The sequence below is a fragment of the Rhinoderma darwinii genome, chromosome 3 (assembly GCF_050947455.1).
Source record: "Rhinoderma darwinii isolate aRhiDar2 chromosome 3, aRhiDar2.hap1, whole genome shotgun sequence".
Lineage (NCBI taxonomy): Eukaryota > Metazoa > Chordata > Amphibia > Anura > Rhinodermatidae > Rhinoderma > Rhinoderma darwinii.
In genome coordinates, this window is record NC_134689.1 from 422950783 (window position 1) to 422972716 (window position 21934).

General features: G+C 38.4%; 1 protein-coding gene across 1 annotated transcript; it reads left to right on the forward strand.

Annotated features, from left to right (window-relative positions):
* The first annotated feature begins 973 nt into the window (after nucleotides 1-973).
* LOC142750628 (olfactory receptor 6B9-like) lies at nucleotides 974-1903 on the forward strand. The gene has a single exon (XM_075859624.1). The coding sequence runs from the start codon at nucleotides 974-976 to the stop codon at nucleotides 1901-1903; it is 930 nt and encodes a 309-aa protein (XP_075715739.1).
* The last annotated feature ends 20031 nt before the right edge of the window (nucleotides 1904-21934 follow it).

The following is a 21934-nucleotide window of genomic DNA, read 5'->3' on the forward strand; positions in this document are numbered from 1 at the left end:
CTGGCTATTAACAATATTAGATGAATAACATCCATGTTCCTATCTGCTATTCTTGACTGTTTACACTCATACTTAAAACTTTACACATTTTGTTAACTTTTTTGTGCTCCCCAAAACAGTGGAAAAGATTTTGCTAATTCCAGTTAAGTTTTGGGCAAATCCATTTCTTTCTGGAATCATCTTATTGTATTATAAGAGATAATGCTCGGTCCCCTCTATAATTTCCCATGGGATTTTTATTACAAATCATCCAACGCACCAACCTCAACTTATCTTTCAGCCATTGTGTGATCTGTTTATTGAGTAACTTTGGTCCCTTTCCAATCATAATCTTACACCCATGCTGACCGGCATTTCTCAATTCACTCAGTATTGTATCGTTTCCCCCATTGGAATATTTTATCCTACACTGAGTCTTTTATTTTTCCTGTGAAATTTCCGGTCTATTTAAATTGAATGTTTTGAGTATAACAGGAAATATCCTTCATTATTTTTTTTAAATCATAACAAAATCCCCTAAATCTACCAAACTTCTTAATCTTATCTACACCAACATTTGTTGTCATTGCTGGATTTATCTTAGCACAAACGTCTATTTTTCTCCAAAAATTCCCAAGTCATAAAAATATATTTAAAAGGGTTGTTTGAGATTAGAAAAACAGCACTATTCTTGTATAGGGGTTTGATCTGGTATTGCAGCACAGCGCCATTCAAGTGACTATTGAAATGCAATGACAGACACAGTCCATAGACACAAGAGGCGCTGTTTGAGATGTTTTTCTAATTTTATACAACCCCTTTAAATAAAAATACAGGAATCCAATTTGTTGTGAAATATTAAACATCACACAGCTATGAAACTGAGAACATGAAATTTGCTGAATCCAGTTCCTGTAAATTATTATATTAGAAGTGATTCATTTTGGTTTCTTGAGACCTAATATTACTTTAATGTCTAATTTATTTTTTCTAAATGCAGGAGAACAATTTGACTGATATCATAGAATTTTTCCTCTTGGGTTTTCAAGGTGACCCACAGCTCAGAATTTCCCTCTTCTGTCTGCTTTTTGTGTTATTTTTCCTCACAATATGTGGGAACCTCCTGATCATCAGCCTGGTGTCCACCAGCAAGAACCTCCACACTCCAATGTACTTCTTCATCTCACAACTGTCCATCAATGATTTTTTTCTGTCAGCTATTATTGTCCCCAACTTGTTTTACATTCTCATGAATAATGGGGGGACCATCACGTATATTGGCTGCATGACTCAGTTTTTATTTTTCGGCTCCTCTGAATCATTTGAATGCCTTCTCCTCACAGTGATGTCTTATGACAGATATGTGGCCATCTGTAATCCCCTCCGGTACACCTCTATCATGACAAGCGGGTATTGTGTGAGATTGGCCGCCATATTCTGGTTGGTCGGTTTTTCCTGTGCATTCAGTGTCACCCTAACAATATCAAGGCTAAAGTTCTGCGCACATAATATCATTGACCATTTGTTCTGTGATCTTCTTCCTTTACGGGAAATTTCCTGTTCTGATACGTTTATTTTACATCTACAAATGTTTTTGATGGGCGTTCCATTAGTGATTATTCCCAGTACAATAATTGTTTTTTCTTATGGTAACATTGTCCGTGCTATCTTACGGATTCCATCTAATATCAGTAGACAGAAAGCCTTCTCCACCTGTAGCTCCCACCTCACTGTGGTCTTCATATTTTATTTGACAATATTTATTGTGTATGATTTTCCAACAAGTGGACAAACATCGGACATGAATAAAATCACATCCCTGCTGTACACTGTATTTACTCCTCTGTTCAACCCCATTATATACAGTCTGAGAAATAAAGACATTAAGAAAGACGTACAGGAAAATATTCAGAAATATGTGTAATCTGTTGTTATTTTCTCTTAGCCTCTCGAATCTGCAGCCAGTATTGTATTTACCTTTCTGACAGGGCCACATTTTTCATATCTGACATTGTCTGTGACATCTGACTGTCACTTTGGGTATGTCCACAGGTATCGAAAATACAGCGGATTTTCTGCAACGGATTTCATTGCATAAAATAAGCAACAGAGTAGATGAGATCTGAACAAACATCCACACGTTGCATAAAAAACCCACCGAAAGCTGTTCATAGATTGACTTGTGGTGCGGTTTTTTAACCCCCTTCCCTCTTTAGCCACTTTTGACCTTCCTGACAGAGCCACATTTTTCAAATCTGACATGTTTCACTCTATGTGGAAATAACTTGGGAATTATTTGACCTATCCAAGCGATTCTGAGATTGTTTTCTCGTCACACATTTGACTTTATGTTACGGATAAAATTTGCTCGATTCATTCAGTCTTTAAATGTGAAAAAAATAAAAATTGCGAAACATTGCAAAAATTTGAATTTTTCTAAATGTAAATGTATCTGCTTGTAAGGCAGGCAGTTATACCACACAAAATAGTCGCTAATTAACATCCCCCCACATGTCTTCATTAGATTGACATAGTTTTTTGAACATCCTTTTATTTTCCTAGGACTTTACGAGGCTTAGAACTTAAGCAGCAATTTCTCACATTTTCAAGAAAATTTCAAAACCCTATTTTTACAGGGGCCAGTTCAGTTGTGAAGTGGCTTTTACGGCCTTATATATTAGAAACCTCCAAAAACTCACCCCATTTTGAAAACTTCACCCCTTAAAGTATTCAAAACAGCATTTAGAAAGTCTCTTAACCCTTTAGACGTTTCACAGGAATGTAGAGGTGAAATATACAAATTTCATTTTTTGATGTTGCAGAAATTCATTTTTAATCCATTTTTTTTGTAACCCCAATATATACCAGAAAAATGCAACCCAATATTTATTGCCCAGATTCTGCAGTTTTAGGAAATATCCCACATGTGGCCCTAGTGTGTTTATGGAAAGAAGCACCAGTGACCCCCTTTTGGAAACTACGCCCTAAAGGAAATTATCTAGGAGTATAGTGAGCATTTTGACCCTACAGGTTTATTGCAGAAATTATTGGAAGTAGGAATGAAAATGGAAATCTACATTCTTTCAAAGAAAATGTAGGTTTAGCTAATTTTTTCTCATTTCCACAAAGACTAAATGGAGAAAAAGCACTGCAAAATTTGTAAAGCAATTTCTCCCGAGTACAACAATACCCCACGTGTGGTCATAAACTGCTGTTTGGACACACGGCAGGGCTGAGAAGGGAAAAAGCGCCATTTGGCTTTTGGAGCTCAAATTTAGCAGGAATGGTTTGCGGAGGCCATGTCACATTTGCAAAGCCCCTGAGGAACCAAAACAGTTAAAACGCCCAAAAAGTTACTCCATTTAGGAAACTACATGCCTTGAGGAATTCATCTAGGGGTGTAGTGATGATTTTGACCCCACAGGTGTTTCATAGAATTTATAAGAATTGGGCAGTGAAAATAAAAACAATCCTTTTTCTTCAATAAGACGTATCTTTAACTCAAAATTTTTAATTTTCTCAACAAATAAAGGAAAAAAAGAACCCCAACATTTGTAAAGCAACTTCTCTGGAGTACGGAAATATCCCACATGTGTTCATAAACTGCTGTTTGGGCACACAGCAAGGATCAGGAGAGAAGGAACAACATTTGGCTTTTGGAGCACAGATTTTGGAGGATTGGTTTCTTGACACCATGTCACTTTTGAAAAGCCCCTAAGGTACCAGCACAATGGAAACTACCCAAAAGGGACTCCATTTGTGATACTACACCACTTGAGGAATTAATCTAGAGGTTTAGTGAGTTATTTTGACCCCACAGGTGTTTCATATATTTTATTTGAATTGGGCAGTGAAAATAAAAATTAGATTTGTTCCAATAAGATGTAGCTTTAGCGCAAAATTTTTCATTTTCTCAAAAAATAAAAGAAAAAAAGAGCCCCAACATCTGTAAAGAAATTTCTCATCAACACAGCAAAACCCCATGTGTGATCATAAACTAATTTTTATGCACACGGCACGGCTCAGCAGGGAAGGAGCGCCATTTGGCTTTTGGAGTACAGATTTTGCTGGATTGGTTTCTGGTCGCTAAGTCGCATTTGCAAAACCCCTGTGGGATCAAAACAGTGGAAACCCCCAAAAGTGACCCATTTTGGAAACTACACCCCTCAAGGTATTCACCTAGGGATGCAGTGAGCATGTTAACCCCGCAGGTGTTTTGCATAAATTAGTGTGCACTCGATATTGCAGAGTAAAATGTGAATTTTCAATAGATATGCCAATATGTGGTGCCCAGCTTGTGCCACCATAACAAGACAGCTCTCTAATTATGCTGTGTTTCCCAGTTGTAGAATCACCCTACATGGGGCCCTAATGTTTTGCCTGGACATTCGACAGGGTTCAGGATTGAAAGAGTACCATGCGAAATTGAGGCCTAATTTGGCGACATATAAAGTATTGGTTCACAATTGCACAGCTCTGATGTGAAATAATAAAATAAACCCCTGAGAAGTGTCTCCATTTTAGAAACTTCACCCCTAAAGGCATTTATTAAGGGGTGTAGTGAGCATTTTAACCCCACAGGTCTTTTCCATAAATGATTGCGCTGCGGATGGTGCAAAGTAAAAATTACAATTTCTCCCTAGATATGCCAATTCAGTGTCAAATATGTCGTGCCCAGCTTATGCCACTGGAGAGACACACCCCAAAAATTGTTAAAAGGGTTCTCCCGGGTATGGCGGTGCCATATATGTGGAAGTAAACTGCTGTTTGGGCACACTGTAGGGCTCATATGGGTGGGAGCGCCCTTTGGCTTTTGAAGCGTGGATTTTGCTTGGTAGTAGTTTTGTTTAAGTATTACTGTAGTAATAATGGGGTAAACAATAAAATAATCCATAGATGTGTGTTACGCTGTGAAGAATCCTTTCGCACTGATAAATGGTGTCCTTACTTATACCCCTTTTGGTCCACACTTCGCACCTTTGCAGTTTGGGTAATTTTGCTGGGAAGTGTTGTCCTGGTATAATACGGGCACCCTTGCTTCTAGCAGATATGTTTGGGCCCTCCCGTTCCTGCTTTCCCTAATTTTAGGGCCCCGATAAATCGCCTCTTGAAACAGACGAAATGTTCCCCTCTGATCTTTACAACCGCATATTTTTCTTTCCTGACTATTTGGAGCCTTAACTAATTTTATTTTTTCATAGACGTAGTGGTATAAGGGCTGTTTTTTTGCGGGACGAGCTGTCGTTTTTATTGGTACCATTTTGGGGTACATGCTACTTTTTAATCACTTTTTATCCTATTTTTTGAGAGGCCAGGTGACCAAAAAACAGCAATTCTAGCATAGTTTTCTTTTAGGTTTTTTTTATACAGCGTTCACCACGCGTTATAAATCACATGTTAATGTTATTCTGCGGGTCAGTACGATTCCAGTGATACCTAATTTATAGAACTTTTTTATGTTTTACAACTCTTTGCACAATAACATTTCTTTTGTAAAAATAATGTATTTTTTTCTGTCGCCAAGTTGTGAGAACCATAACTTTTAAATTTTTTCATCGACGGAGCTGTATGAGGGTTTGTTTTTTGCGAGACGAGCTATAGTTTTTATTGGCACCATTTTTGGATACATGCGACTTTTTGATCACTTTCTATTAAAATTTTTGTAGGGAAAAGTGACCAAAAAACAGAAATTCTGGCATTGTTTTTTTTTTATGCCATTCACCGCGTGGAATAAATATCATAATATATTTATAGTTTAGGCTGTTACGGTTGCGGTGATACCAAATATGTATGTTTATTTTTATAATAAAGGACTTGATAAGTGAAAAAGGGCGATTGTGTTTTATTTTAAGACTTGAAACTTTTCTTATTAGATTATTATTTCGATTTAATTTTTCACTTTGCACCGCCGGTGGTGCAGGCGAAAGTCAATAACGCACCGTGTCCGTCCATACAAAACTTTCGGTCCCAAAATGTAAAATAGACTCTAAAACACACTCTAGCACACTCAAAATTTTTTGGACACTTGAACCCTAGACCGCTCGTTAGAGGCTGGGATGCTTCTAACACTGCCCATAAGCAGTGACATAAGCAGTGAACAGAGAGTAGTAAAATATGGAGACCACAGTGAGGTGGGAGCTACAGGAGGAGAAGGCTTTCTGCCTACCTGTACCGGATGGAATCCTTAAGATGACAGATGCAAATTTACCATAAGAGATAATGATTATGATGGTCGGCATAACGACTATTGGTATGCATAGTAAGGAAGCTTAATAATTCGATAATAGATGACTAAGTAGCTCTAAATTGTACAGAACTGTAGCTCAGCAGCCAAGAAATCTATGGCGCCACACTGTACCTCTGTATGTGTCCAATTTTCTCTCAAGAATTTTTTTTAATTTGCACAGAATATGTCAGGCGCCATTGGGTGAATTGTACAGAACTGTAGTTCAGCAGCCAAGAAATGTATGGTGCCACACTGTACCTCTGTATGTCTCCAATTTTCTGTCAAGAAATTTTTTGAATTTACACAGAATACTGAAAAAAACTATGTCAAGCGCCATTTGGTGCTATTTTATAAAGGTATTCTCCCCTAGGAACAATGCTTCTGGAATATGATGTCATACGCTGATGCCATACAATGGCAAATGGAGTGGCTAAGGCTCCCTTGTAGGTAACGGTAGAGACTCATATCTGCATGACATCATATAGGCTCTGTCATGGCCAGGCCTTTACTTTACACCATCTAAAGTTGACTCAAAAAAACGGAGAAAAAAAAATACAGAGATTTACAAACGGGTGGGAAGCTCCATTGGTTGGCCCGTTCTGACCAACCTCTCTTGTGCTGGTTGGGCCTATGGGACATTCAGAGACCTGGGTGGAAGGGATCATCACACCTGTATGGCCTGGCATAAAAACTACCGAGGTTGACAGCAATAAAATATTGAGCAGGGATTTGTTTGCTCAACAATTTTATGTTTGTTTGAGTGCCCTGATTTTTTAGGGTGTAAGTAAGAGTGTCAATGACTACAAGTATATAAAATGTTACGGCTTTTGGACGATTAGTTTCTCTGATATTGTTTCTTTATTAGATATTGTTTCTTTATTGTAAACGATCCTAAAATACAGCAGTCGTGACAAGGTTTTTCTGGGCGAACCGCACAATGCAGGTTCATGAGTTGTGGTAGACATACTCAGGACATGGTGGTGCATGAACGTTCCAGGGCTCGGAACTTCACAATAAACAGTTCCAGAAATATTTTGCTAAAACCGCTCAAATTTAGCTATAAATGAAGGAACTGCACCATGTTTCGGGGGCAAGAGAGGGTTCCCCATTTACAGAAAATGACGGAGTCAGGTATCTTATTATACGTCTGTGTAAGCTGAACGAATGGACGCCTAGGTCGATTCCACCAGACCCACGGTTCGTTGCTTGTTGTGAAATGCTCTAGGACAGCATTGTGGAAAATGATTATTTATACCCATTTTAAGAAAAGGCATACGTTTTTTGGCCTGCTGCACGGGCTACATCTGTCCTACTGTCCTAAATTTTTATATGGTAGGTCAGAGCGTCAAAGGCTAGATGTGTATAAAAAATTAGGGCTTTTACACTACTATTGTTTATGATATAATTTGTTTATTCAAATTAAATCGTAAATTACGCACTCTGTGCGTAAAACAGGAGTAGCTAAAGAGGCTTTTGGTGGCTAAGAATGCGACGCAGACCCTTGACATTTTTTAGGGTAGATCAGAGTGTCAACTGTTACAGGTGTGAGAAGTTTGATGGCTTTGAGGCGATTCGCTTTTAATACCTGTTTTAAACGTTTTAAGCGCTTTAGGGTTCAGGTGGCAAAAAAATTCCCAGCACGCTAGAGTGTGTTTTAGAGTCTATTTGACCTTTTGGACCAAAAGTTTTGTATGGACGGACGTGGTCCGTTAAAGCATTTCGCCTTCACTGTCGGTGGTGAAAAGTGAAAAATGAAATCTTTAGGGAAGCGACCGGCGTCGTTTCTGACTCCGGAATTTTACCACTAAAGGTATAAGCAAGAAAATGTGCAGTTTCGTGGCGGTGGCACGAACGGTTCACGCCCAGCAAAAAAGTTCAAAAAGCGTTGGCGAACATTTTCACAGAGTCGAAATCTAAAACATGACCCGGTTGACCCGAGCTCGGTGTCCATTCGTTTGCCTTGCAAAGCCGAACAATACGACACCTGATTCGGTCATCTTTTCTCAAAGCGGACTCCTCTTTTGCCCTATTAACATGGCAGAATTTCCTTATTTAGAGCTTAATATTGATAGTTTTACCAAAAGTTTTCCGTAACCGCTCAATGTGGAGTTACGAGCCCCGAAGCTATTATACATAACCAACTCCTGAGTATGTACGCCAAGATTCGTGACGATATGTCGCGCTGTTACCTAGGAAACTCCTCGTTAGCGACGCCTGTTTCTACACATGGTTTCAATTTATTTTTATAAAAAAAATTAATATCTTAAAAACTAACTGTTGAATATACCTAATATTTGTTACACATGTAGCCCTTGACACTCTGACCTAGCCTAAAAAAAAAATCACGGTTCTGTGACGCGCGATTGGACCACAAAAGCCTTGTGAGCGACGGCTATTTTTACGCATGTTTACAATTTAGCTGTAATAAAAGCGAACCGCCACAAAGCCATCAAACTTCTCACACCTGTAGCAGTTGACACTATGAGCTACCCTAAAAAATTTCAAGGGTCTGCGTTCCCATAGCTGCCCCATACCATATAATACCCCCATAGCTGCACCATACATTGTATTGCCCCCCATAGCTGCACCATACAGTATAATGGCCGTATTATGACACGGATTTAAAACAGAACCGTGGGTCCGATGGACGCGAGCTAGGCGTCCATTCGTTCACCTTGCAGAGCCGAACAATATGACACCTGTCTCGGTCATCTTTTCTAAAAGGGTACCCCTCTTTTGCCCAATAAACATGGTGGAATTCCCTTATAAATTTATTTTTATTACAAAATCAACATCTCCAAAACTAACCGTTGAATATCCCTTATATTTATTACACATGTAGCCCTTGACACTCTGACCTATCCTAAAAAATGGGGGGCGATAGGCATGCATGCAGGAGCTGTTTGGATGTGGATTTTTTAAATGATCGAGTTTTCGCTAAAATCCACTGATGAATATAAGATAAGTGCTTTAGCAATTACACTGTATTTTTTCAGAGATCCATATGAAGTCAGATTTGACATGGTATTATCACACGAGAAAGATATTTAAAGCCCCTGGGCACATTTAGAACCCAGAATGCATTTCTTGACATGTTGTGGTAGTCACCTCAAAATGTGAGTCAGCCCCCCCCCCATAACTCCTGTGAGGGTTTGTAACACTTCTTTGAGTGTATCCCACAACAGGGCTTAGGAAGGGGTGATAGGCATGCATGCAGGAGCTGTTTGGATGTGGATTTTTGAAATTATCGCGTTTTCGCTAAAATCCACTGATGAATATAAGATAAGTGCTTTAGCAATTACACAATGTTTTTACACAGATACATCTGAAATCAGATTTGACATGGTATTATCACACGAGAAAGATATTTAAATATCACATATAGCACCCAGAGTGCAAGTTTCTTGCAAGGGCTCAGAACACTGCTGTGAGTACCACACTAGTAAGTACCTATATGTGCTATTTTACTGTGAGCTCTATGTGAACCACCTGTGATCCATAAGTGAAGCTGGTAGTTAATAATAGGAGAACTGCTGTTTTCAGTGCTTCAGAACTTTCATCCTGTAACCATCCAACATCAATGTACTTTCACTACCACCTCACTGTAAAGCTATAGTGCTTAGATAGCACCCAGAGTGCAATTTTGACATTTTTGGGGCGGTCACCCCAAAATCTGAATATGCCCCAAAAGACGAATCTGGTATCACCATGATTTCAAAAGAGGAACCTGGCACCGTCAAAGATGTAAAGTCAACCTATGCCAGCTTTACTCCAGCGTTTAAGGGTTCCTTCTCTGGCTTTATTGATCAAAACAATTACAATAATATATTTTAAGAAGGGAGTAGACTTGATTTCACTTCCCCTTTCCCATCCCTTGGTTGAACTTGATGGACATGTGTATTTTTTCAACCGTACAAACGATGTAACTATGTAACTATGTAACTATGATTTCAGCCAATTGTTTACAGTGGGCCATTTAGTTCTGATTCAGCCAATAGCATCCAATGAAAATATGTATATAAAAGATTTTTCTGTTTTTCTCTGCCCTAAATAAGAGCAGTTCTGCTAGCTGACACTGGTCGGCATTGACAACCTGCCCACCAGACCTGTCTCTCCTTTGAGATTGGAGCCAAGCTAAGTAATTTATTTTTTCACTGGAGCTTTTTATACTTTTTCTTATTTCTCACATTATGTTTTGTCTTCTTTATGTAGTTACCTAATCTTCTTTTCCTGCGATTCATTACTCATTTCTCTTACAACTGACTTATTTTTGAGCCATTAATTTGTTTATTAGGATCGTAAAACCTGTCCATGTTACACTTGGAGTCAAAGTTGTCGTACTATAAGGAACAAATATGCCTTTCTTTATAGAGACACTCTAGATTTTTTTTATTTTGTGGCCCCCTATTTTAAAGTACACCCAGAACTAGAGACCAAACTCATAAAGATAAGGAAGCGATCTACTTGGCTTTAGTTAGAAAACAGAAGGCAGACAGTAATCTTGATTTGCGGTCTAAAATTGAGGATGCCAGTACTGAGCTTAACTTATGCCTTACAACTATAGCAGAATATCGCATTTAATGGATGCAATACCGATTTTTTTCCCAAAGTGACAAACCCGTCACCCTCTTAGCTAGGAAACTTGCTCCATTGTCTCGTAATTTTATGGTCCCTAAATAGAGATGAGCGAATCAGGACAATCGAACCCGGTTTCGGTCCGAACATCGTGAAAAGTTCGGTTTGCAGCGAATCCGAACTTCACCGGGTTCGGACGAACCCGTTTTGACCAAACCCGGCTACATCTTGGTGCCTGCCACATGTTAGATGTAACTATAGGCCGGGGAACAAGACAGGGGTGCCCTCTATCCTTTATTCTTTTTGTTTTGGCAATTGAGCCCCTGGCCCACCTGATCAGTATGAATAATGATATAAGGAGGTTGAGGTTAGGGGTCAGAAACTTAAATGTGCACTTCATGCGGACGACATCTTACTGGTTTTGTCGTCGTCCCCCTGAGGTTTTGAACATCAGCGTCCCACATTCTATGGCCAAGTTGATACAATTGAATTTTGAGCTGAGATGTAGGGAAGACAAAATCTCCTATCTGGTGGTTGACCTTACTCCTTGCTATTCCACCCTTTTTCGCACAACTTTCCTCCCTCTTAAGCAAGAATTGAAACAGACCTGTTGAACTGGGCTTCTAGACCTTTTTCCTGGTTCGGTAGGATAGCAGCGGTAAAAATTATGGTACTTCCCAGAATCTTATACTTCTTCCGCACTTTACCAATAAATGTCCCTGCCCCCTATTTAACCCCTTCCCTCTTTGGCCGCTTTTGACCTTCCTGACAGAGCCTGATTTTTCAAATCTGACATGTTTCACTTTATGTGGTAATAACTCCGGAATGCTTTTACCTATTCAAGTGATTCTGAGATTGTTTTCTCGTGACACATTGGACTTTATGTTACTGGCAAAATTTGCCCGATACATTCAGTATTTAATTGTGAAAAACACCAAAATGTTGCGAAAAATTGCAAAAATTTGCATTTTTCTCAATTTAAATGTATGTGCTTATAAGACAGGCAGTTATACCACACAAAAATGTTGCTAACTAACATCCCCCATATGTCTACTTTATATTGGCATCGTTTTTTGAACATCATTTTATTTTTCTAGGACGTTACAAGGCTTAGAACTTTAGCAGCAATTTCTCACATTTTCAAGAAAATTTCAAAATGCTATTTTTACAGGGGCCAGTTCAGTTGTGAAGTGGCTTTGAAGTCCTTAGATATTATAAACCCCCAATAAGTCACCCCATTTTAAAAACTGCACCCCTCAAAGTATTCAAAACAGCATTTAGAAAGTTTCTTAACCCTTTAGACAATGCGCAGGAATTAAGGCAAAGTAGAGGTGAAATTTACAAAGTTTAATTTTTTTTTTCCAGAAATTCATTTTGAATCCATTTTTTTTGTACCACAGAATGTTTTACCCAAGAAATGCAACTCAATATTTATTGCCCAGGTTCTGCAGTTTTAGGAAATATCCCACATGTGGCTCTAGTGTGCTACTGGACTGAAGCACCGGCCTCAAAAGCAAAGGAGCACCTGGTGGATTTTGGGTCTCCTTTTTATTAGAATATATTTTAGGCACCATGTCAGCTTTGAACAGGTCTTGTGGAACTAAAACAGTGGAAACACCCAAAATTGACCCCATTTGGGAAACTACACCCCTCGAGGAATTTATCTAGGGTTGTAGCAAACATTTTGACAGGCCAGTTTTTTTGCAAAAATTTTTGGAACAAGGCCATGAAAATGAAAATCTACATTTTTTCAAATAAAATGTAGGTTTAGCTATTTTTTTTTTAATTTCCAAAAGAACTAAAGTAGAAAAAGCACCACAACATTTGTAGAGCAATTTCTCCCGAGTAAAACAATACCCCACATGTGGTAATAAACGGTTATTTGGACACACGGCAGGGCTTAGAATGGAAAGAGCGCCATTTGGCTCTTGGAGCTCAAATTTAGCAGGAATGGTTTGCGGAGGCCATGTCGCATTTGCAAAGCCCCCTAGGGGACAAAACAGTGGAAACCCCCAACAACTGACTCCATTTTGGAAACTATACCCCTCGAGGAATTTATCTAGGGGTGTAGCAAGCATTTTAACAGGCCAGTTGTTTTGCAAAATTTTTTAAACTAGGCCATGAAAATGAAAATCTACATTTTCTCAAATAAAATGTAGGTTTAGCTAATTTTTTTTCATTTCCACAAGGACTAAAGGAGAAAAAGCACCATAAAATTTGTAAAGAAATTTATCCCGAGTAAAACAATACCCCACATGTGGTAATAAACGGTTGTTTGGACACACGGCAGGGCTTAGAAGGGAAAGAGCGCCATTTGGCTCTTGGAGCTCAAATTTAGCAGGAATGGTTTGCGGAGGCCATGTCACATTTGCAAAGCCCCTAAGGTGACAAAACAGTGGAAACCCCCAACAAGTGACCCCATTTTGTAAACTATAGCCCTTGAGGAAATTATCTAGGCGTATAGTGAGCATTTTGACCCCACAGGTCAAAATTAGTAAAGCAACTTCTCCCGAGTAAAACAATACCCCACATGTGGTCACAAACATCTGTTTGGACACACGGTAGGGCTCAGAATGGAACTAGCACCATTTGGATTTTGGATAGTGTCTGGGCGCCATGTCACATTTGCTGAGCCCCTGTAGTACTAGTACAGTGGAAACACCCCAAACATTTACTCCATATGGGAAACTGCACCCCCTGAGGAATCATCTAGGGGTATAGTGAAATTTTTGATCCCAAAGGTTTTTTGCTGAATTAATTAGAATTAAGCTATGAAAATGAAAAATAATTTTTTTTTTCCAACAAGATGTCGTTTTAGATCAACATTTTTCATTTTTACAAGGAATAGAGAAGAAAAAGCACCCCAACATTTGTAAAGTAATTTCTCCCGAGTACGGTAACACCCCATATGTGGTTATAATAGGCTGTTTACATATATGGGAGCATTCAGAAGAAAAGGATCGATATTTATCTTTTGGAGCGTAGATTTTGCTGGAATGGGTTGCGGATGCCATGTTGCATTTGCAAAATCCCTGATGTACCAAACAAAAGTGACCCCGTTTTAGAAACTACACCCCTAAAGGCATTTATCAAGGGGTGTAGTGAGAATTTAGACTCCACAGGTGTTTTTCAGAAATGAATACGCAGTGGATTGTGCAAAGTGAAAATTGCAATTTTTCCACTGATCTGCCTATTCATCGCACAATATGTTGTGACCCTAGAGAATCTTACCCCATAAATTGTTAAGCGGGTTCTCCCGGGTATGGTAATGCCTTACTTGTGGCCATAAATTGCTGTTTGGGCACGCTGTAGGGCTAAGAAGGAATAGACCGCCATTTTGAGCATGGATTTTGCTTGGTAGTTTTGTTTGAGTTTTGCTGGTATTTCCGTTTATAATGTGGTGGCATATGTAATCTGTGAGGAGTATATCAGGGTATATGTAATATGTGAGGAGTACATCAGGGTATATGTAAGATGTGAGGAGTACATCAGGGTATATGTAAGATGTGAGGAGTACATCAGGGTATATGTAATATGTGAGGAGCACATCAGGGTATATGTAATCTGTGCGGAGTACATCAGGGTATATGTAATATTTGAGGAGTACATCAGGGTATATGTAATCTGTTCGGAGTACTTCAGGGCACATGTAAAGTGTGAGGAGCACATCAGGGAATATGTAATATGTGAGGAGTACATCAGGATATTTGTAATATGTGAGAAGTACATCAGGATATATGTAATATGTTCGGAGTACATCAGGGTATATGTAATATGTGAGGAGTACATCAGGGTATATGTAATATGTGTGGAGAACATCAGGCTATATGTAATATGTGAGGAGTACATCAGGGTATATGTAATATGTGCGGAGTACATCAGGGTATATGTAATCTGTGAGGAGTACATCAGGGTATATGTAATATGTGAGGAGTACATCAGGGTATATGTAATCTGTGCGGAGTACATCAGGATATATGTAATATGTGAGGAGTACATCAGGATATATGTAATATGTGCGGAGTACATCAGGGTATATGTAATCTGTGGGGAGTACATCAGGGTATATGTAATATGTGAGGAGTACATCAGGGTATATGTAATCTGTGCGGAGTACATCAGGGTGTATGTAATATGTGCGGAGAACATCAAGATATATGTAATATGTGAGGAGTACATCAGGGTATATGTAATATGTGAGGAGTACATCAGGGTATATGTAATATGTGAGGAGTACATCAGGATATATGTAATATGTGCGGAGTACATCAGGGTATATGTAATCTGTGGGGAGTACATCAGGGTATATGTAATATGTGAGGAGTACATCAGGATATATGTAATATGTGAGGAGTACGTCAGGGTATATGTAATCTGTGAGGAGTACATCAGGGTATATGTAATATGTGAGGAGTACATCAGGATATATGTAATATGTGCGGAGTACATCAGGATATATGTAATATGTGAGGAGTACATCAGGGTATATGTAATCTGTGAGGAGTACATCAGGATATATGTAATATGTGCGGAGTACATCAGGATATATGTAATATGTGAGGAGTACATCAGGGTATATGTAATATGTGCGGAGTACATCAGGGTATATGTAATCTGTGCGGAGTACATCAGAGTATATGTAATATGTGCGGAGAACATCAGGATATATGTAATATGTGAGGAGTACATCAGGGTATATGTAATATGTGAGGAGTACATCAGAGTATATGTAATATGTGCGGAGTACATCAGGGTATATGTAAACTGTGAGGAGTACATCAGGGTATATGTAATATGTGAGGAGTACCTCAGGATATATGTAATATGTGAGGAGTACATCAGTGTATATGTAATATGTGAGGAGTACATCAGGGTATATGTAAGATGTGAGGAGTACATCAGGGTATATGTAAGATGTGAGGAGTACATCAGGATATATGTAATATGTGAGGAGTACATCAGGGTATATGTAATATGTGAGGAGTACATCAGGATATATGTAATATGTGAGGAGTACATCAGGGTATATGTAATCTGTGAGGAGTACATCAGGGTATATGTAATATGTGGGGAGTACATCAGGGTATATGTAATATGTGCGGAGTACATCAGGGAATATGTAATATGTGAGGAGTACATCAGGGTATATGTAATATGTGAGGAGTACATCAGGGTATATGTAATCTGTGAGGAGTACATCAGGATATATGTAATATGTGCGGAGTACATCAGGATATATGTAATATGTGAGGAGTACATCAGGGTATATGTAATATGTGCGGAGTACATCAGGGTATATGTAATCTGTGCGGAGTACATCAGAGTATATGTAATATGTGCGGAGAACATCAGGATATATGTAATATGTGAGGAGTACATCAGGGTATATGTAATATGTGAGGAGTACATCAGAGTATATGTAATATGTGCGGAGTACATCAGGGTATATGTAAACTGTGAGGAGTACATCAGGGTATATGTAATATGTGAGGAGTACCTCAGGATATATGTAATATGTGAGGAGTACATCAGTGTATATGTAATATGTGAGGAGTACATCAGGGTATATGTAAGATGTGAGGAGTACATCAGGGTATATGTAAGATGTGAGGAGTACATCAGGATATATGTAATATGTGAGGAGTACATCAGGGTATATGTAATATGTGAGGAGTACATCAGGATATATGTAATATGTGAGGAGTACATCAGGGTATATGTAATCTGTGAGGAGTACATCAGGGTATATGTAAGCTGTGAGGAGTACATCAGGGTATATGTAATATGTGAGGAGTACATCAGGGTATATGTAATATGTGAGGAGTACATCAGGGTATATGTAAGCTGTGAGGAGTACATCAGGGTATATGTAATATGTGAGGAGTACATCAGGATATATGTAATATGTGAGGAGTACATCAAGGTGTATGTAATATGTGAGGAGTACATCAGGGTATATGTAATCTGTGCGGAGTACATCAGGGTATATGTAATATGTGAGGAGTACATCCGGGTATATGTAATATGTGAGGAGTACATCAGGATATATGTAATATGTGAGGAGTACATCAGGGTATATGTAATATGTGAGGAGTACATCAGGGTATATATAATATGTGAGGAGTACATCCGGGTATATGTAATATGTGAGGAGTACATCAGGGTATATGTAATATGTGAGGAGTACATCAGGGTATATGTAATCTGTGCGGAGTACATCAGGGTATATGTAAGCTGTGAGGAGTACATCAGGGTATATGTAATATGTGAGGAGTACATCAGGATATATGTAATATGTGCGGAGTACATCAGGGAATATGTAATATGTGAGGAGTACATCAGGGTATATGTAATATGTGAGGAGTACATTAGGGTATATGTAATCTGTGCGGAGTACATCAGGATATATGTAATATGTGAGGAGTACATCAGGGTATATGTAATATGTGAGGAGTACATCAGGGTATATATAATATGTGAGGAGTACATCCGGGTATATGTAATATGTGAGGAGTACATCAGGGTATATGTAATATGTGAGGAGTACATCAGGGTATATGTAATCTGTGCGGAGTACATCAGGGTATATGTAAGCTGTGAGGAGTACATCAGGGTATATGTAATATGTGAGGAGTACATCAGGATATATGTAATATGTGCGGAGTACATCAGGGAATATGTAATATGTGAGGAGTACATCAGGGTATATGTAATATGTGAGGAGTACATTAGGGTATATGTAATCTGTGCGGAGTACATCAGGATATATGTAATATGTGAGGAGTACATCAGGGTATATGTAATATGTGAGGAGTACATCAGAGTATATGTAATATGTGCGGAGTACATCAGGGTATATGTAATATGTGAGGAGTACCTCAGGATATATGTAATATGTGAGGAGTACATCAGTGTATATGTAATATGTGAGGAGTACATCAGGGTATATGTAAGATGTGAGGAGTACATCAGGGTATATGTAAGATGTGAGGAGTACATCAGGGTATATGTAAGATGTGAGGAGTACATCAGGATATATGTAATATGTGAGGAGTACATAAGGGTATATGTAATATGTGAGGAGTACATCAGGATATATGTAATATGTGAGGAGTACATCAGGGTATATGTAATCTGTGAGGAGTACATCAGGGTATATGTAAGCTGTGAGGAGTACATCAGGGTATATGTAATATGTGAGGAGTACATCAGGGTATATGTAATATGTGAGGAGTACATCAGGGTATATGTAAGCTGTGAGGAGTACATCAGGGTATATGTAATATGTGAGGAGTACATCAGGATATATGTAATATGTGAGGAGTACATCAAGGTGTATGTAATATGTGAGGAGTACATCAGGGTATATGTAATCTGTGCGGAGTACATCAGGGTATATGTAATATGTGAGGAGTACATCCGGGTATATGTAAGATGTGAGGAGTACATCAGTGTATATGTAATATGTGAGGAGTACATCAGGATATATGTAATATGTGAGGAGTACATCAGGGTATATGTAATATGTGAGGAGTACATCAGGATATATGTAATATGTGAGGAGTACATCAGGGTATATGTAATATGTGAGGAGTACATCAGGGTATATATAATATGTGAGGAGTACATCCGGGTATATGTAATATGTGAGGAGTACATCAGGGTATATGTAATATGTGCGGAGTACATCAGGGTATATGTAATCTGTGCGGAGTACATCAGGGTATATGTAAGCTGTGAGAAGTACATCAGGGTATATGTAATATGTGAGGAGTACATCAGGATATATGTAATATGTGCGGAGTACATCAGGGAATATGTAATATGTGAGGAGTACATCAGGGTATATGTAATATGTGAGGAGTACATTAGGGTATATGTAATCTGTGCGGAGTACATCAGGATATATGTAATATGTGAGGAGTACATCAGGGTATATGTAATATGTGAGGAGTACATCAGGATATATGTAAGCTGTGAGGAGTACATCAGGGTATATGTAAGCTGTGAGGAGTACATCAGGACATATGTAATATGTGAGGAGTACATCAGGGTATATGTAATCTGTGCGGAGTACATCAGGGTATATGTAATATGTGCGGAGTACATCAGGGTATATGTAATATGTGAGGAGTACATCAGGGTATATGTAATATGTGAGGAGTACATCAGGATATATGTAATATGTGAGGAGTACATCAGGGTATATGTAATATGTGAGGAGTACATCAGGATATATGTAATATGTGAGGAGTACATCAGGGTATATGTAATATGTGAGGAGTACATCAGGGTATATGTAATATGTGAGGAGTACATCAGGGTATATGTAAGCTGTGAGGAGTACATCAGGGTATATGTAAGCTGTGAGGAGTACATCAGGGTATATGTAATATGTGAGGAGTACATCAGGGTATATGTAATATGTGAGGAGTACATCAGGGTATATGTAAGCTGTGAGGAGTACATCAGGGTATATGTAATATGTGAGGAGTACATCAGGATATATGTAATATGTGAGGAGTACATCAAGGTGTATGTAATATGTGAGGAGTACATCAGGGTATATGTAATATGTGAGGAGTACATCAGGGTATATGTAATATGTGAGGAGTACATCAGGGTATATGTAATATGTGAGGAGTACATCAGGGTATATGTAATCTGTGCGGAGTACATCAGGGTATATGTAATATGTGAGGAGTACATCCGGGTATATGTAAGATGTGAGGAGTACATCAGTGTATATGTAATATGTGAGGAGTACATCAGGATATATGTAATATGTGAGGAGTACATCAGGGTATATGTAATATGTGAGGAGTACATCAGGATATATGTAATATGTGAGGAGTACATCTGGGTTTATGTAATATGTGAGGAGTATATCAGGGTATATGTAATATGTGAGGAGTACATCAGGGTATATGTAATATGTGAGGAGTACATCAGGGTATATATAATATGTGAGGAGTACATCCGGGTATATGTAATATGTGAGGAGTACATCAGGGTATATGTAATATGTGAGGAGTACATCAGGGTATATGTAATCTGTGCGGAGTACATCAGGGTATATGTAAGCTGTGAGGAGTACATCAGGGTATATGTAATATGTGAGGAGTACATCAGGATATATGTAATATGTGAGGAGTACATCAGGGTATATGTAATATGTGAGGAGTACATCAGGGTATATGTAAGCTGGGCGGAGTACATCAGGGTATATGTAATATGTGAGGAGTACATCAGGGTATATGTAATATGTGCGGAGTACATCAGGGTATATGTAATATGTGCGGAGTACATCAGGGTATATGTAATATGTGCGGAGTACATCAGGATATATGTAATATGTGAGGAGTACATCAGGATATATGTAATATGTGCGGAGTACATCAGGGTATATGTAATATGTGAGGAGTACATCAGGATATATGTAATATGTGAGGAGTACATCAGGGTATATGTAATATGTGAGGAGTACATCGGGGTATATGTAATATGTGCGGAGTACATCAGGGTATATGTAATATGTGAGGAGTACATCAGGGTATATGTAATCTGTGAGGAGTACATCAGGGTATATGTAATATGTGCTTAGTCCATCACGGTATATGTAATATGTGAGGAGTACATCAGGGCATAATAAGAGGGTATAATAATGGGGTAAATAATACAATTATCCATAGATGTGTGTTACGATGTGAAGCGATCCGTTATGCGCAGGCCGATGTCACACTGATAAACGGTTTTCTTTCTCACTCCCCTTCTGTAACGCTCTGCACCTTTTGGGGACATTTTCTCCTTCGTAGTATGGGAAATATTGCTGGGAAAGTTTTGTGCTGGTATAATACGGGCGCCCTCGCTTCCAGCGGATGTGCGATGTCTCTTCCCTTTCCTAGTTCCTAAATACTAGGGCCCTGAAACTGAAGGAAAGTTCCCCTCCGGCCTGCGCATTGAGATGTTTTTTCATCACCGCATTACTAGTGCCGTAACTTTTTTGTTTTTCAGTTGATTGAGCGGTGTGCGGGCTTGTTTTTTGCGAGACGGGCTGTAGATTTTATTGGTACCATTTTAGAACACATACGACTTTTTGATCCCTTTTTATTTCATTTTTTGGTAAAGGAAATTACCAAAAACAAGCAATTCTGGAATAGTTTTTTATTGTTTTTTTTTTATCGGCATCCACAGTGCACCCTAAATTACATGTTAGCTTTATTCTGCGGGTCGATACGATTAAGGCGATACCAAATTTATTTAGTTTTTTTTATGTATTGCAGCTTTTGCACAATAAAATCACTTGTTTTATAAAATCATTTGTTTTCTGTGTCGACATATTGTAAGACCAATAACTTTATTATTTTTGCGTGCACAAAGCGGTGTCAGGGATTATTTTTTGCGGCACGGATTGTCGTTTTTATTAGTACTATTTTGGAATAAATGTGACTTTTTGATCACTTTTTATAGCATTTTTTGGAAGGAGATGTGACCTAAAAACAAAGATTCTGGCGTTGTTTTTCATGTTTTTTTTTTACGGCGTTCACCGTGCGTGATAAATTACATAATAGTTTTGTAGTTTGGGTCGTTACGGACGCGGTGATACCAATTATGTATAGTTTTTTTTTGTATTGCGGCTTTTGCACAATAAAATCACTTTTTTTATAAAATCATTTGTTTTCTGTGTCGCCATATTCTAAGACCCATAACTTTTTTATTTTTGCGTGCACAAAGCGGTGTCAGGGATTATTTTTTGCGGGACGGATTGTCGTTTTTATTAGTACGATTTTGGAGTAAATGTGACTTTTTGATCACTTTTTATAGCATTTTTTGGAAGGAGATGTGACCTAAAAACAAAGATTCTGGCGTTGTTTTTCATGTTTTTTTTTACGGCGTTCACCGTGCGGAATAAATTATATAATAGTTTTGTAGTTTGGGTCGTTACGGACGCGGAGATACCAATTATGTATAGTTTTTTTAATTTTTACGCTTTTTCCCATTATAAAAGACTTACTTTGGGAAAAAAGTCAGTTTAGCTTTATTTTTATTTGAAATGTGTGTGTTTTTATTGTTTTACCACATTTTTATTAACTTTTTTTTACTTTTCTGACTTGTCCCACTAGGGGACATGAGGGCCTGATGCCCCGATCGCTA

Coding starts and splice junctions, on each gene's coding strand:
- LOC142750628 (XM_075859624.1), top strand. CDS start 974: ATGCAGGAGAACAATTTGACTGATATCATAGAATTTTTCCTCTTGGGT.